General features: G+C 37.1%; 1 protein-coding gene across 12 annotated transcripts in view; it reads right to left on the reverse strand.

Annotated features, from left to right (window-relative positions):
- Positions 1–13189, reverse strand: part of DNAH7 (dynein axonemal heavy chain 7) — a 265373-nt gene that overhangs the window by 153900 nt on the left and 98284 nt on the right. For all 12 annotated transcript variants that reach the window (XM_045034170.1, XM_045034169.1, XM_045034174.1 and 9 more), the window contains 4 exons: positions 9980–10148; positions 7612–7714; positions 7367–7494; positions 1883–2095 (listed from right to left, as the gene is read on the reverse strand). In XM_045034170.1, the coding sequence (XP_044890105.1) occupies positions 1883–2095; positions 7367–7494; positions 7612–7714; positions 9980–10148 (613 nt within the window). The remainder of the gene's footprint in view (positions 1–1882; positions 2096–7366; positions 7495–7611; positions 7715–9979; positions 10149–13189) is intronic.

Consider the following 13189-nt stretch of genomic DNA (forward strand, 5'->3'; position numbering starts at 1 on the left):
GAAAATATACTCAAGGTGATCTCTCCATCTTCTAAATGTAACCTCTATATTTTCACACACACATACACACACAGACCCTAAAGACAATTTAAATCCACGTAAAATTGTTCTCATTTATTTTCATTTAATTGGATTGTTATTAATTTTAGAGTCTGAAAAAATTCCAAAACACCTGTGATAGACCCAAAGTTTACTAAAAGCCTGGTTGAACTCCAAACCTGTTGCTCATGCCCGTAATAAGGTTAGCATCGTTCACAAACATGGAAACTGAGAATTATTTCTCCCAACTTCCAACACTTTCTTCAACATCTCACTCCGAAGTTTCTCCCACCATCATGGATTTAATTTTCCAGAACACTCTTCCTTTCCTCTAGAACCTTTATGCCTAATAAATTCCACGTCCCAACTGAACTGGCTTTGTAACCTTACAAAGTCAGTGATGCCCAGCTGTCAAGCTCAGAGCACCCAGTGCCAAAGCTAATTCTGCGCATATGGACTTTGTCTTCAGATCAATGTAACCACACATAAATTGTGAAGTGTCAAAAGTCTATTTCGTGATTTGAGAAGCTATTATTTTAAAGCAAATGTTTAAATTGTTTCTTGACATAATAAAAACAAACTTCAAAATATTCAAGCCAACACTTTCAACCACTCTAAATTAGCTTTTGACAAAGAATGATAGGATTCATTTGCAGGATTCATTTGCAGCATAACTTAATAGCTCAATTCCACAGTCAAGATGTCAGTGATAACATACACTAGGACAATGCATTATCTTTTCCATTATCCGACCACAGAATAATTCTGACATGCCAGGTTAATATAAATTGTTGCTTCTAGTTGCATTTGCTTATTGCAAAAAGACAATGACTTGAAGTTATGCTAGGCTAATGTGAAATAGAATATCACCACCATATATCAGAATTCTCAGTAACATTATTACAGAAGATAAAATGCATGCCATTGTTCTTAATCATGTAGAATATATTTTAAAATCTTTATCTTCTACAAAACATGAACATGAACATTTTATAAACTCCAAGGTCACATTTTGCATTTTGCTATTAAGTATAGCCTACCTTGCTTTGTTTCATAACGAAATAATGCACATTAATAGTTCATGGCTCCACAAAATACTTTCAATGAAAGGTTACACAAGCCTTAAAATATTTGTATTTCTCCATCTATATAGTTATGATTCATACCATTTTAAAATTCAAATGTTATGTTGCAAATCTATAACTGCTGGTCTACAATAGATTGTAATTATGGAGTTACATTAATTGATAACGTTCAGCCACATTTGTATATATTTATTAATTACACATTATTTCTTTTAAGGCTATATATGTTCATATAGACTGAAAGCCTTCAAAATATTTCTCAGCAACAAAGAATTTTATTCCTTGGTAGTACTTAACTTCATACATTCAAAATTATGGAGGGCACCTGGGTGGCTCAGTTGGCGAAGGGTCCGACTTCAGCTCAGGTCATGATCTCACAGTTCGTGGGTTCGAGCCCCACGTTGGGCTCTGTGCTGACAGTTCAGAACCTGGAGCCTGCTTTGGCTTCTGTGTCTCCCTCTCTCTCTGCCCCTCCCCAGCTGGCACTCTGTCTCTCCCTCTCTCTCAAAAATAAATAAACATTAAATTCTTTTTTTCATTATGGAACTGAACTCAAATCAAATCACTAAGAATTACATTTAAGTTTTTACAAATCCTAAAAATTTCCTTTTTCACATGTGCAGACGATCAACTATTTTTTAGTACAACTGAATTTTTTTCAGTTGGTGAAACCAGCCAGTATTGGAACTCTGTAAAGACAGATGGCCCTGAAATTTACCAACAAAATTTATGAGTAAGAAATAACTTGACTCCTCTACCTTTAGATTCCCAGCAGCGGTAAGCACGGACTTCACAGCTCTCATGCCATAGTCATAGTGATGTTGGGAGGACAACTGCTCTGAACACAAGCGGTAGGTGGCCACGATTTTCACTGACAGTGGACGAGCTGTGACGAACCCACAGGAGTACAGGACTATTTCAGCAATCATGGCATAATCAGGCACCATCATTGCTACCGTCCGAAAGAGAGCCTGTAGGAGTGCAGAATAGGTGTTTTTTAAAGAAGACCATCATAAAGATAACCTACTGGGCATTTCCTTATGACTTTATAGCTCTTCCTCAATAATATTAAATTACAGTGTCCATCTCATATAGATAAGAACACTTAATTTTAAAAAGGGGTTTCTAGTGGTGCCTGGGTGGCTCAGTTGGTTAAGCGTCTAACTCCTGATTTCAAATCAGGTCATAATCTCACGGGCTGGTAATGATCAAGCCTCAGGTAGGGCTCTGTGCTGATAGTGCGGAGCTGGCTTGGGATTCTCTCTGTCCCTCTCTGTCTGCCCCACCACTGCTCACATTCTCTCTCTCTGCCTCTCTCAAAATAAATCAATAAACACTTTTTAAAAATAAAATAAAAATGGGTTTCTTGTCATTGTTATATAATACATATCATTAATTTCTGTATAAGTATTTTTCCTTAAATCATGATTTAAGAACACTTATAAATTCTTATGGTACTTAGATCGATTCTTCTTGGCAAGTGACAGATTATAGGGAAAAAGCATCCAATTCTGCTGGGATGTCCAAAAGCTGGGCTTTTCTTCTGGGCTGGTGAAAAAGTGCCTGGTTTGGGGAGACCTGGGCTGTAAGTGAGGTTCTCTAGGAATCTAATTAATTATATGCAGTGGGCTAATCAGATTACTCCTAATAACAAGGCTATGTTAGATAAATAAGGTATTTTGAGATATTTTTAACTTTTTTGTGTCTATAGTAAGCATGTCAGTCTTTCATCAAGCATAAAGAAATGAAAACTGGAAGTCTCAGATAATACTAGAAATAAATCAGTTTTCCAAATTGTAAAGATATTTTTATTGATTGATTTTTGAGAGATAAAGAGATAAAGAAAGAAAGAGAGAGAGAGAGAGAGAGAGAGAGAGAGAGAGAGAGAGAGAGAGAATCCCAAGCAGCCTCCACGCTGATGTGGGGCTTGATCTCACAACTGTGAGATCATGACCTGAGCCAACAGCAAGAATCGTACCCTTAACCAACTGAGCCACCCAGGTGCTCCACGATATTTTTTCTCATGATATTTTAACTGTTGTGGGATAGGTAAATGTTACATGATGCTAACTAAAGAGAAAACTCAACAGATTTTAGAAGAATAAATAAGAAAATTTAACTTCACAGAGCACCTGGGTGGCTCAGTCGGTTAAGCACCTGGCCTTGATTAGGTCATGATCTCATAGCTCGTGGGTTCAAGCCCCACGTCAGGCTCTGGGCTGACAGCTCAGAGCCTGGAACCTGCTTTGGATTCTGAGTCTCCCTCCCTCTCTGCCCCTACCCTACTCATGCTCTGTCTCTCTCTCCCTCAAAAATAAAGATTAAAAAGAAATAAAAAAATAAAAGAAAATTTAACTTTAGAATGTTATTACATGTCAAGTCCTACTTCAATAGCTCATACATTTAGACAGGAAACTTTGTGTACTAAAGAGAAAAAAATAATATTCTAGAAAAGTGCCAATTTTTTTTAAGTAGGCTCCATGCCCAATGTGGGTCTTGAACTCACAACCCTGAGACTGAGAGTTGCATGCTGTACTGATTGAGCAAGCCAAGTGCCCCTAGAAAAATGGCAATTTTTATTCAGATAGTTGCTAAGTATCTTCCAGGAATTCATTGAATTACCCGAAACACAGGCAGATAGAAAATTAGACATCTCGCTTAAGTGATCCTATAGACTGTTCCAGGTTGAGAATGAAAGATTTGCATCAAACAAGATCCTTCCAATGTGTTAATTACTAGCTAGAGACCTTAGTACACCTATTTTATCAGTAAGGTTACCATTAAAGAAAGAATAAAATGTTAAAAATACATAGCTTGGGCGAATAACTTGGAACAGAGAAGCTTAAACAAGTGCTCTAAAGCACTACATATTTGAGAAACAAAGAATGCAAGAGAATTACTATATACATAGTACCTCTTCAAATTTTTTTAATGTTTATTTCTTTTTGAGAGAGAGACAGGGCATGAGTGGGGGAGGGACATAGAGAGGGAGACACAGAATCTGAAGTAGGCTCCAGGCTCTGAGCCATCAGCACAGAGCCTGATGCAGGGCTTGAACACACAAACTGTGAGATCATGACCTGAGCCGAAGTCAGACACTTAACTGACTAAGACATCCACGTGCCATAGATAGTACCTCTTTAAAAGGGTAGTTTCTCAAAAAAAAAAAAAAAAAAAAAAAAAAAAAGGATAGTTTCTCAACTGCTTTTTTTTTCTCAAGTAAAAGAATGAATGAATCAATGAATCAATGAACAAGTCAGTCAGTGGGTCCATGGCTAGGTTAGGGTGGTGTGGTCTTTCCACAATAGTATAAACTGCTACTAGTTTAAGGTGAACATTCAGGTCTGTGTGTTGTAGGCTTCCCTCTGACAACCTCAGGTATTTCACAAATTCCTATTCACATTCTTTAAGCCCTACCAGCAATATGGCCGTGGAACACTATGCAACAGACAGATCAGTAGCCAAGAGAACAAAAAACAGAGTGTGGTAAAGAAGTTTTGAGGGGTTATCATGATGTTCCATCCAATAGGAATCCTTCACCAAAGACTTAACTTTGCTTTTTATGTATCACAGAGGAAAGCATCCTGCTCAAAATATTTTTAGAACTAAACTGTTATGGGGGTGGATATTCTAATTCAATGGTTCTCAAACAGTGTGTGAGAAATACTGATATGATATGGTTTGATTTGAAATGTGTCAGAAATAATTTGTTAGTAACAGCAATAAGTTTAAAGGCAATTTAGTGCTCTTAAAAATTTTTAAGTTAGATTCTGGCTTACCCAATGACATACTTTCTTGAGTGTAAGAGTATAGTTCCAAGTATCATACCCAGGCTTGAATAAATTCTGATACATATAGTCAACACGACCATTATCTTTCTGGAAAGCTATGTATCAGGTTATTGGCTTTGTGATATTAGAAGATCTGGAATATGCCTGTTTTACCATGGCTTCTAGCATTCGACTATTCTGAAATGTCATGTTGAGTGGATTAGAATAGTTTTAATATTAACTATAGCTTCTCTAACGTAGAAATGTGCTTAAGGAATCGACCTACTTCGCAGGTCTTATCTAGGGGTACAGGATGTCAAAAGGGGACTCTTTCTGCATGATGCACATAGGCATAGGGAGATGGCAGCCCAGGGGAAGCTGGGTCCTAATTCCAAGGTTCTTGTAGATCAGGCCAAGAACTTTGAACTGTTTTTCTGCAGGCAAAACAAAAACAAAAAGCCCAGTAGCTTAACTCTGGAAGTTATAGGATCAGATTTCTTCTGATGACACTGGTAGACTTTTAACGGGGAATTCGTTAGAGTGAATTTTAGTGAGGAAGAGATTGGTGACAAGTGGCTTGCTGCATTAAGACACACAAGAGGAGACTGAAGAGGGACAGAAACGAGGTGTGGTGATGAGACTAAGCGGGAGCAGCAAGAACTATAAGGCTTTTGTAAAATAGGATTCCCATTAATGGGGACCAGCTGAACCACTGGGTGAAGAAGAGGGAAGCCTCCAGGATGACTTTGAAGACATTCTCCAGGCCTCTGGGTCTCAGTAAGCCTTTTGTTTTTGTTTCAAGGAAGACAGATTTGTTTCTTTTCAGACTAAATCATTTTCTTCAAAATTGTTAGGTGTTTCCATGTATACTTGCAAACAGACGTCCTGTAGCACTTCTAACTAAGGAGACTGCACAGTGGGAAGAACAACAAAGCTACCAGAATTTAAGAGCAACTTTTGGTCTAAAGTAGAAGGAAAATAATACATCACCCACAGAACCACAGGTGGATAATTTTGACACCGTTTCAACACGCACAGCACATGAAACCATGAGACAACCTGCATTACAGGTTACAAGGGCATTGACACACTCAGCTAATAACAGTCCCAGCTTTTTATGATGAGCTATTCACACCTTTCTGCCTTTACAAATACTATGTAATCACGTTGATCCTACTTAAGAAAAACAGCAAATAAAAGCACTGCTACAAAAAGAGCTTTCCAAATGTAAACCACAATGAAAAGTTGCAAAATGCTCCTTAGATAAAAGAAGATTTACCAGTTTTTATTTTTTAATCATACCATCCTTAACTAAGGCAGAGTACTAAAACATCTAACATATAAAAATGCATGGAATACAAATACCAAATACTGGGTAGCAATTGGTTGAATCAAGTCTTTTCAGTGGAAGAGAAAAATTCCTCACCTAGTCTAAGAAGTCCATCTAAATATGTGAATAGTGGAAGGAATGTAGGAGCAAGCACCAGGGGACTCGGTTTTAGATCCACAATTACCACTGCATTATTCTTCAACATTGTTCTTTATGCACTAGCCACGGATGCAGTTTATCAGAAAAGGATATAAAATGCCTAAGATATGGGGAAATGCCGTATTTCTCTCGCAATCAACTTTTTGTTTTTTAAGTGAAGATTCTAGATTGAATTAGCAAAGTGTTTTTGCTCATTTTACCAAGAAAAAAAAATAGTGTTGGATATAAATGAGAACTGAGAGTTGATGTGAGCTGTGAATTATTTCAGCCTCTGTTGGAAGGCAATTCAGCAACACAGCACTTGGTCCTATGGCCATACGTAAGGAAATATTTTAAAATAGAGAAAAGCCTTAAGTAAAAATTGCCATTGCATTATTATTTATGACAAAGGAAAACTAAAAGCAACCTAAATAACAGTAAGGCACAATGCAGTAAATTTATTTGCTGTTTTGAATTACGTTTATACAGACAGGAAAATGCTCATGCTATAATGTTAACCTGGAAAAAAAACTGAGCATACACAATTGCCTGATTCCACCATTTAAAATGAGCATTTTAAAAGGCATTTAAAATTGTGGGATACAATATAGTAAAGAATAGGATGGGTATCTTTTTCAGTATTTCCTATATTTTCTAATTTTCTGTAATTATCATTGTTTTTTTTTAGTAGGCTCCATGCCCAGCATGGGGCTTGAACTCACAACCCTGAGATCAAGAGTTGAATGCTCTACTGACTGAGCCACAGCCAGGAGCCCCAATTATCATTATTTTTTTAAACACAAATTTGGAAACTGCACTGGGTTTGCATATTTATTTTCTAAGGGCACTCAAAGCTTTACAAATTATTTTCTAAAAGAGTGTTCTATAACATCCAAAAGCAAATGTTTTGCATAAAATTCAAAGATGACATGTTCTTTCTTTTTTACATGTTAACTTTACAAACTACAGAGAGGAAATAGATGATATAATTGCCCCTTCTGTACCTTCAGATTATCTGGCAGTTCTGATCGCCCTGCATATCCAGGGTTCATTGTTATAAAGACAGCACACGTGGGGTCGAGTTTTAACTCGGTTCCTTCAAACACCAGTATATCAGTACCTGCATTAATACCTGTGGGTCATCAAGAATGAAATGCATTAGCAATTCCACATATAAATACGATTTGTGCCATGCATTGCCTCTCATATTTCTGTTTTCACATAATGCAGAGACAAACTAGTCCATTACCTCTTTGGATAGTAAGAATTTGTTGAGCAACCACAGACAGTACTTCCAAATCAATTCTGTTAAACTCATCAAAGCAAGCCCAGGCGCCACAAGATAACAGTCCCTGGGAGAAAAGAGTAATGAAATTTTTCAATTATATCTGATTGAATGTTGCATTGAAATGTTGCATTTTCACCTGATGTTTTCAAGGATTTAATATCCTAGCAAGGAAATTCCTTATTCACCTTTATCTTTAAAGACAGCATATTATTTTTTATTAGAAATTCATTATTCTCCATGAATAAGGAGTTTGATCAGTTGGAAAATTGTCCAATTGATCTATAGCTTTTTATTTTTTGGCATTTAGACGTATACCTGAAATCTCAAAGCCTTTCTTACTTTTTTTATACAAGTTGATTTTGCTTGCTTTTTCTACATGCAATTTTTTATTTTCTAGATTTTATTTTCTCATTTTCTAGATTGCAATAATTCTCTAAATAAGAGGACTTCTTTGCTAATGAGACTACTTTGTGGTCTAAGGACCTTAACAGTCAACTAACAGTCTCAGGCCCCAGTTTGCACTTCTAACTCAAAACTACCTCACAAATATGTGTCCTTTGGTCATTAAAGAAAACTGGAAAACCAAGCTTGAGTAGCTCAGTCCAAATTCAAATTTACTTAAAAAAATCAATTTGGCATTTATTGAATGCATTTCCTGTAGATTGTATGTGTATGTATATGTGTTTCATTAAGTACCTGGTAGATGCAAGCCATGATGCATGTCTTTTATGTAAAGAAACTAAGACTATATCATACAAGATATTAAGTAATTAATAAAAGGCCACACAGCTAATAGTGCCTGACCTTGGATTTATACACAGTTCCACTACTGAATCCCACTGGATTAAACGTGAACTTCATGAATTTCGAAGATTAGTACATTTTCATTAGAGAAGACTATGACTTTGATCTCTGCATATCATAAAAGGATTAGAAATCACAGAGAACAAAAAATGCTTTTGAAGTTACATATTCAATCAATTATAAGGATTGTGAGGTTCTTAATAGTAAGACCCATGTCTGTCTCATTCTGTACCCCCATTATTCAGCATGTTCCTAACACAAAGTATGCAACCAACACATACTTATCAATAAGCAACTTTAATATCAAAAGTATATGAATCTATAGCAAAGAATGAAGAATATCATTATATACATTCAAAAACTGAGTAGTACATACCAGACTTTTCTTTAAACATTTAGGAATATAATAGCTGTTCAAACTACACTACACACAGACTCTTTAAGATTTACTATCTCTTTCATAAATAATCATTACAGTAAGATTGCGTGTCATTACAGAGTATGATTAATGTGATAAGGGGACATTCGAATGTTTTTTTGATACTTATTATAATTTTGACTTTTAAAATCTTCTAATTGTTTCAGCATCACAAAGGCAAACACTTTTTATATTCCATATCTGTTATAAAATGACCAGGTCGTATTTCAGCCAGAACAGTGGTCAACTGTACCAACTAATATTTTAAGGAATAATAGGCTGTAGCAATAAAATGCTAAAAAGACCAGATATTCATAGGTTTAATTTTTTTAATGTTTATTTATTTTTGAAAGAGAGAGAGAGAGAGAGGGAGGGAGGGAGGGAGGGAGGGAGGGAGGGAGAGAGAGAGAGAGAGAGAGAGAGAGAGAGAGAGAATGAGCAGGGGAGGGGCAGAGAGAGAGACACAGAATCTGAAGCAGGCTCCAGGCTCTGAGCTGTCAACACAGAGCTGGACGTGGGGCTCCAACTCACAAACCTTGAGATCATGACCCGATCCAAAGTCAGATGCTTAACTGATTGAGCCACCCAGGCGCCCCAGATGTCATGGGTTTTTAGACAAGGATGTTATATTTTTAACTTCCCCCTTTTGTAATCTTACAGACTCCTAGGAGTGAGAATCTGACTCAGAATAAGAATAAAAAGTGGATTTTAACTTCACAAAAAAAGATTAACTAGAGTGTATCTATGAAAGTAAATTACTAAATCATGACTTGTTAATAAGAAGAGCTATAGGTTAAAGAAGAGATTCCCCACAGTCTTTATGTGATGTATTTGTTCTCACATTTTTAGCTGCCCCAGTATACTGAAGGGACACCACTCATTCCTATTAGTAATATTGACCCATCACAGCAGGGGCTGGGGGCTGAGGGACAGTTCCTTCTCAGGTAAGCTTTTGAAATAACCCTACTCCTCTTGAGAATGAAGATAGTGTTTTAATTTTACTTAAAATACAAATAAGTCTTATACTTGCATTAAATTATCTTTCATTATAAATGAACTTCCTCTCTGAGAAGTCATCGTTTTGTAAAGAAATGAGTCAATTCAAACCTTAAAGAATTTCCCTAAAGCTAGATAATCCAACCCATCAGAGCAGTTGAAAACGACACACTGTTTGGCCACTGCTTTTGCTAAATCTTTGGTAGTTTCGGTCTTTCCTGTGCCAGCTGGCCCTTCAGGTGCTCCTCCAAGGTGCAGGTGAAGAGCTCCAAACAAGGTCCTGAAATAGAAGCAATAAGCAATCTTTGCAGAATAATGTTATTCTTAAATATCTATTATGAACAGAGGAAAAGTTTAAACTGACAGCCAAATTTTCTCCTTCTCCTTAAATAATTTCTTCCTTCCCATGAATCTCGGAAAATCTTTGTGCATTACTTTATCTGTTATCATATTTAATTTGTGAATAGCTGATTATATATGACAAAGTCAGAACAAACACACTTTTGAAATTCAATGCTGACTCTGGTCAATATGGAGAATTTAGCTGAGGCCGTAAACCATCCAATGCCCCTAATTACAAGAATTTGGAAATGCTACATAGAAAAAGATACTAACTTTGGAAATACATAGCCATTTTTGAAAGAACGGAAAGGAAATCACCAAAGAAGAGGAAATGCAATGCTGTCAGTAATTAGGTGCTTAAACTATAGAGGTGCATATTGTTTTGGGATCTGCATACAAACACAAGTGTATTTACTACCACACGGAATAGAAAAATTCTTAGAACTGAGCGAGGTGAAGAGCTGAAATAGATTTACCTATAAAAACTTAGAAGCCTTGAAAAACTGACTTCTCTCTAAAGAGGAAGTAAAGTTATTTTAGCAGCCTACTCAAAAAAGACAAAGGATCAACTACAGAGGAGTTAGGAAGCTTATACTTCATGTAGCACCCAATCAAAAGCCTACATCATTCATAGGGGTATGGTCCCAATATCCATTATTCATGGGCATGTGAACCCAAACTAAGAAATTAACATTGAAATTTTGTTCTGGACCAAAGAAAACCCTAGAGCCCTTTTCAGAGGTAAATGTGAAACTGCTCCCCATGGACACCTCCACAGCTGAGGAAATGTAAGACTGCATGGGGAAATGACCCTTACTAAAAAAGGAGCCAGGGAGCCTGGGTGGCGCAGTCGGTTGAGCGTCCGACTTCAGCCAGGTCACGATCTCGCGGTCGGGGAGTTCGAGCCCCGCGTCGGGCTCTGGGCTGATGGCTCGGAGCCTGGAGCCTGCTTCTGATTCTGTGTCTCCCTCTCTCTCTGCCCCTCCCCCGTTCATGCTCTGTCTCTCTCTGTCCCCAAAAAAAATAAATAAACGTTGAAAAAAAAAATTTAAAAAAATAAATTAATTAATTAAAAAAATAAAAAAATAATAAAAAAGGAGCTCACGATTAAAAATAGAGAGAGGGGATCTGAGTTAAGAGTCAGACTTGCAGTGGCAGATGGACAAAGGTGTGGGAGGATTACTGCGTACATGGTACTCTTTGACATCCTGGTGGTTTATTCAATTAGATTTCAATAAAAAGCAATAGACATAAGAAAATTGTGAGGGGAAAAAAGCCAATTTCATAAAAGAGGCAACGTGAACTCGATCAATAAAAAATATAGTCATTGAACTTTTTTTTTTGATGTTTATATTTGAGAGAGAGAGAGAGAGGGAGAGAGAGAAAGCGCGAGCATGAACAGGGGAGGAGCAGAGAGAGAGAGGCAGACACAGAATGTGAAGCAGGCTCCAGGCTCTGAGCTGTCAGCACAGAACCCAGCCAGCATGGTTCCCGAACTCACAAACTGTGAGATCATGACCTAAGTCCAAGTCAGACGCTTAACGGACTTAGCCACCCAGGCACCTCTAATGACTGAACTTTTTAAAAAGTTAACAGATTAAATAGAGTGACCATGGAAAAAACAGAATTATGCACTAGAAGGTATATGAGGAAATCACCCAGGAAGATTCTGAGATAGAATATAAAAAAAGTTGAGAGACCATAGAAGAAGGAAGAGACTGCAGAGAAGTCAAAATTTAAGAAGCAATGGCTGAGAATTTGCCAGAATTGAAGAAAGATATGAAGTGAAAAGTCTCAAGTGGGATAAATGAAAACTTATCCATATCTAGTAACATTACAGCGAACATCAACAAAATCTTAAAAACTATAATAGAAAGAATTTACCTACAAAGGAATCATAATTACAGTAACACACTACTAAGTAGTAGCAACGAAAGCCAGGAGAATAATAACTTTGGAAAGCTGAGGGGAAATTATGATTCACTTATGGTTCTACACCTAACTAACCTGTCATCTAATAATTGAGTGAAGACCAGATTTTTTTTAGACAAAGATTGATAGAGCTTATTATTTGCAGAACCTCACTGAAATAATTACTAAAAGATGTTGCCTAGTAAGAAGAAAAATTAAACCAGAAAGAAGGCAAAAGAAGAAGCAATAGGGAGTAAAGACAATGATAAAATTTTTGATAAACATATATAAACATTAGCTGTAAAGTATAAAAAAGTATAACAATATACAAATAGAGCTCTTTCTGTCTTGGAATGTTTATTAAAAACCCAAGCTGAGAGCAATGTATGCCATCTTATCTTACAGAAAGTAAAATTGGTCACCTAGCACCAGGGCATGTAGAGATTGGCTAGGAAGCTTGTAAATGACGGGTAAGAGTAAGATTTCTTTGGAAAGAGCTGCCATTATGTTGTCTATTTCCCATTCCTCCGTAGAGAAGAAGAGCAGCACCTACCCCTCTCCCAAGCTACCTGAGGAGCTTTAGAGAACTATTCAAAAAGCTTGACACACTGACCCCTGGAATTTGTAAAATACAGGAACTGGGAATTCAATCACAACTTAAAATATTTAGCACCAAGAGAATGCCTGTAGCTGCTTCTGATGGCAGAATCAGGGAAAACTGTAACAGTGAGAGAGATGTACTCATATAACTGGCAAAATAAATGTATGTTTATCATCTGACCAGATCCAGATCCCACTGGAAGGGAGGTAGATTTGTGGGACTCTGTGCAGAAGACCCACTTAGAATCAGAAAAGATCCCAAGGTGAATGTCAGTGCGTGGTTGACCTCAGACAGAGGCTGAAGCAAAAGTCACCAGCAGCCAGCCAGAGAAGGCATTTTACACAGGTAACTAGGGGATGGGGGAAGTTCCAGAAAACCCACATAAATATCCCATGGGAGATCTGGTGTATCTAGGCTTGCATCCCCACTGAGGGCACTAAATAGCCAAGAGATAGTTGTCACACAAG

Source organism: Felis catus, chromosome C1, assembly GCF_018350175.1.
Source record: "Felis catus isolate Fca126 chromosome C1, F.catus_Fca126_mat1.0, whole genome shotgun sequence".
Lineage (NCBI taxonomy): Eukaryota > Metazoa > Chordata > Mammalia > Carnivora > Felidae > Felis > Felis catus.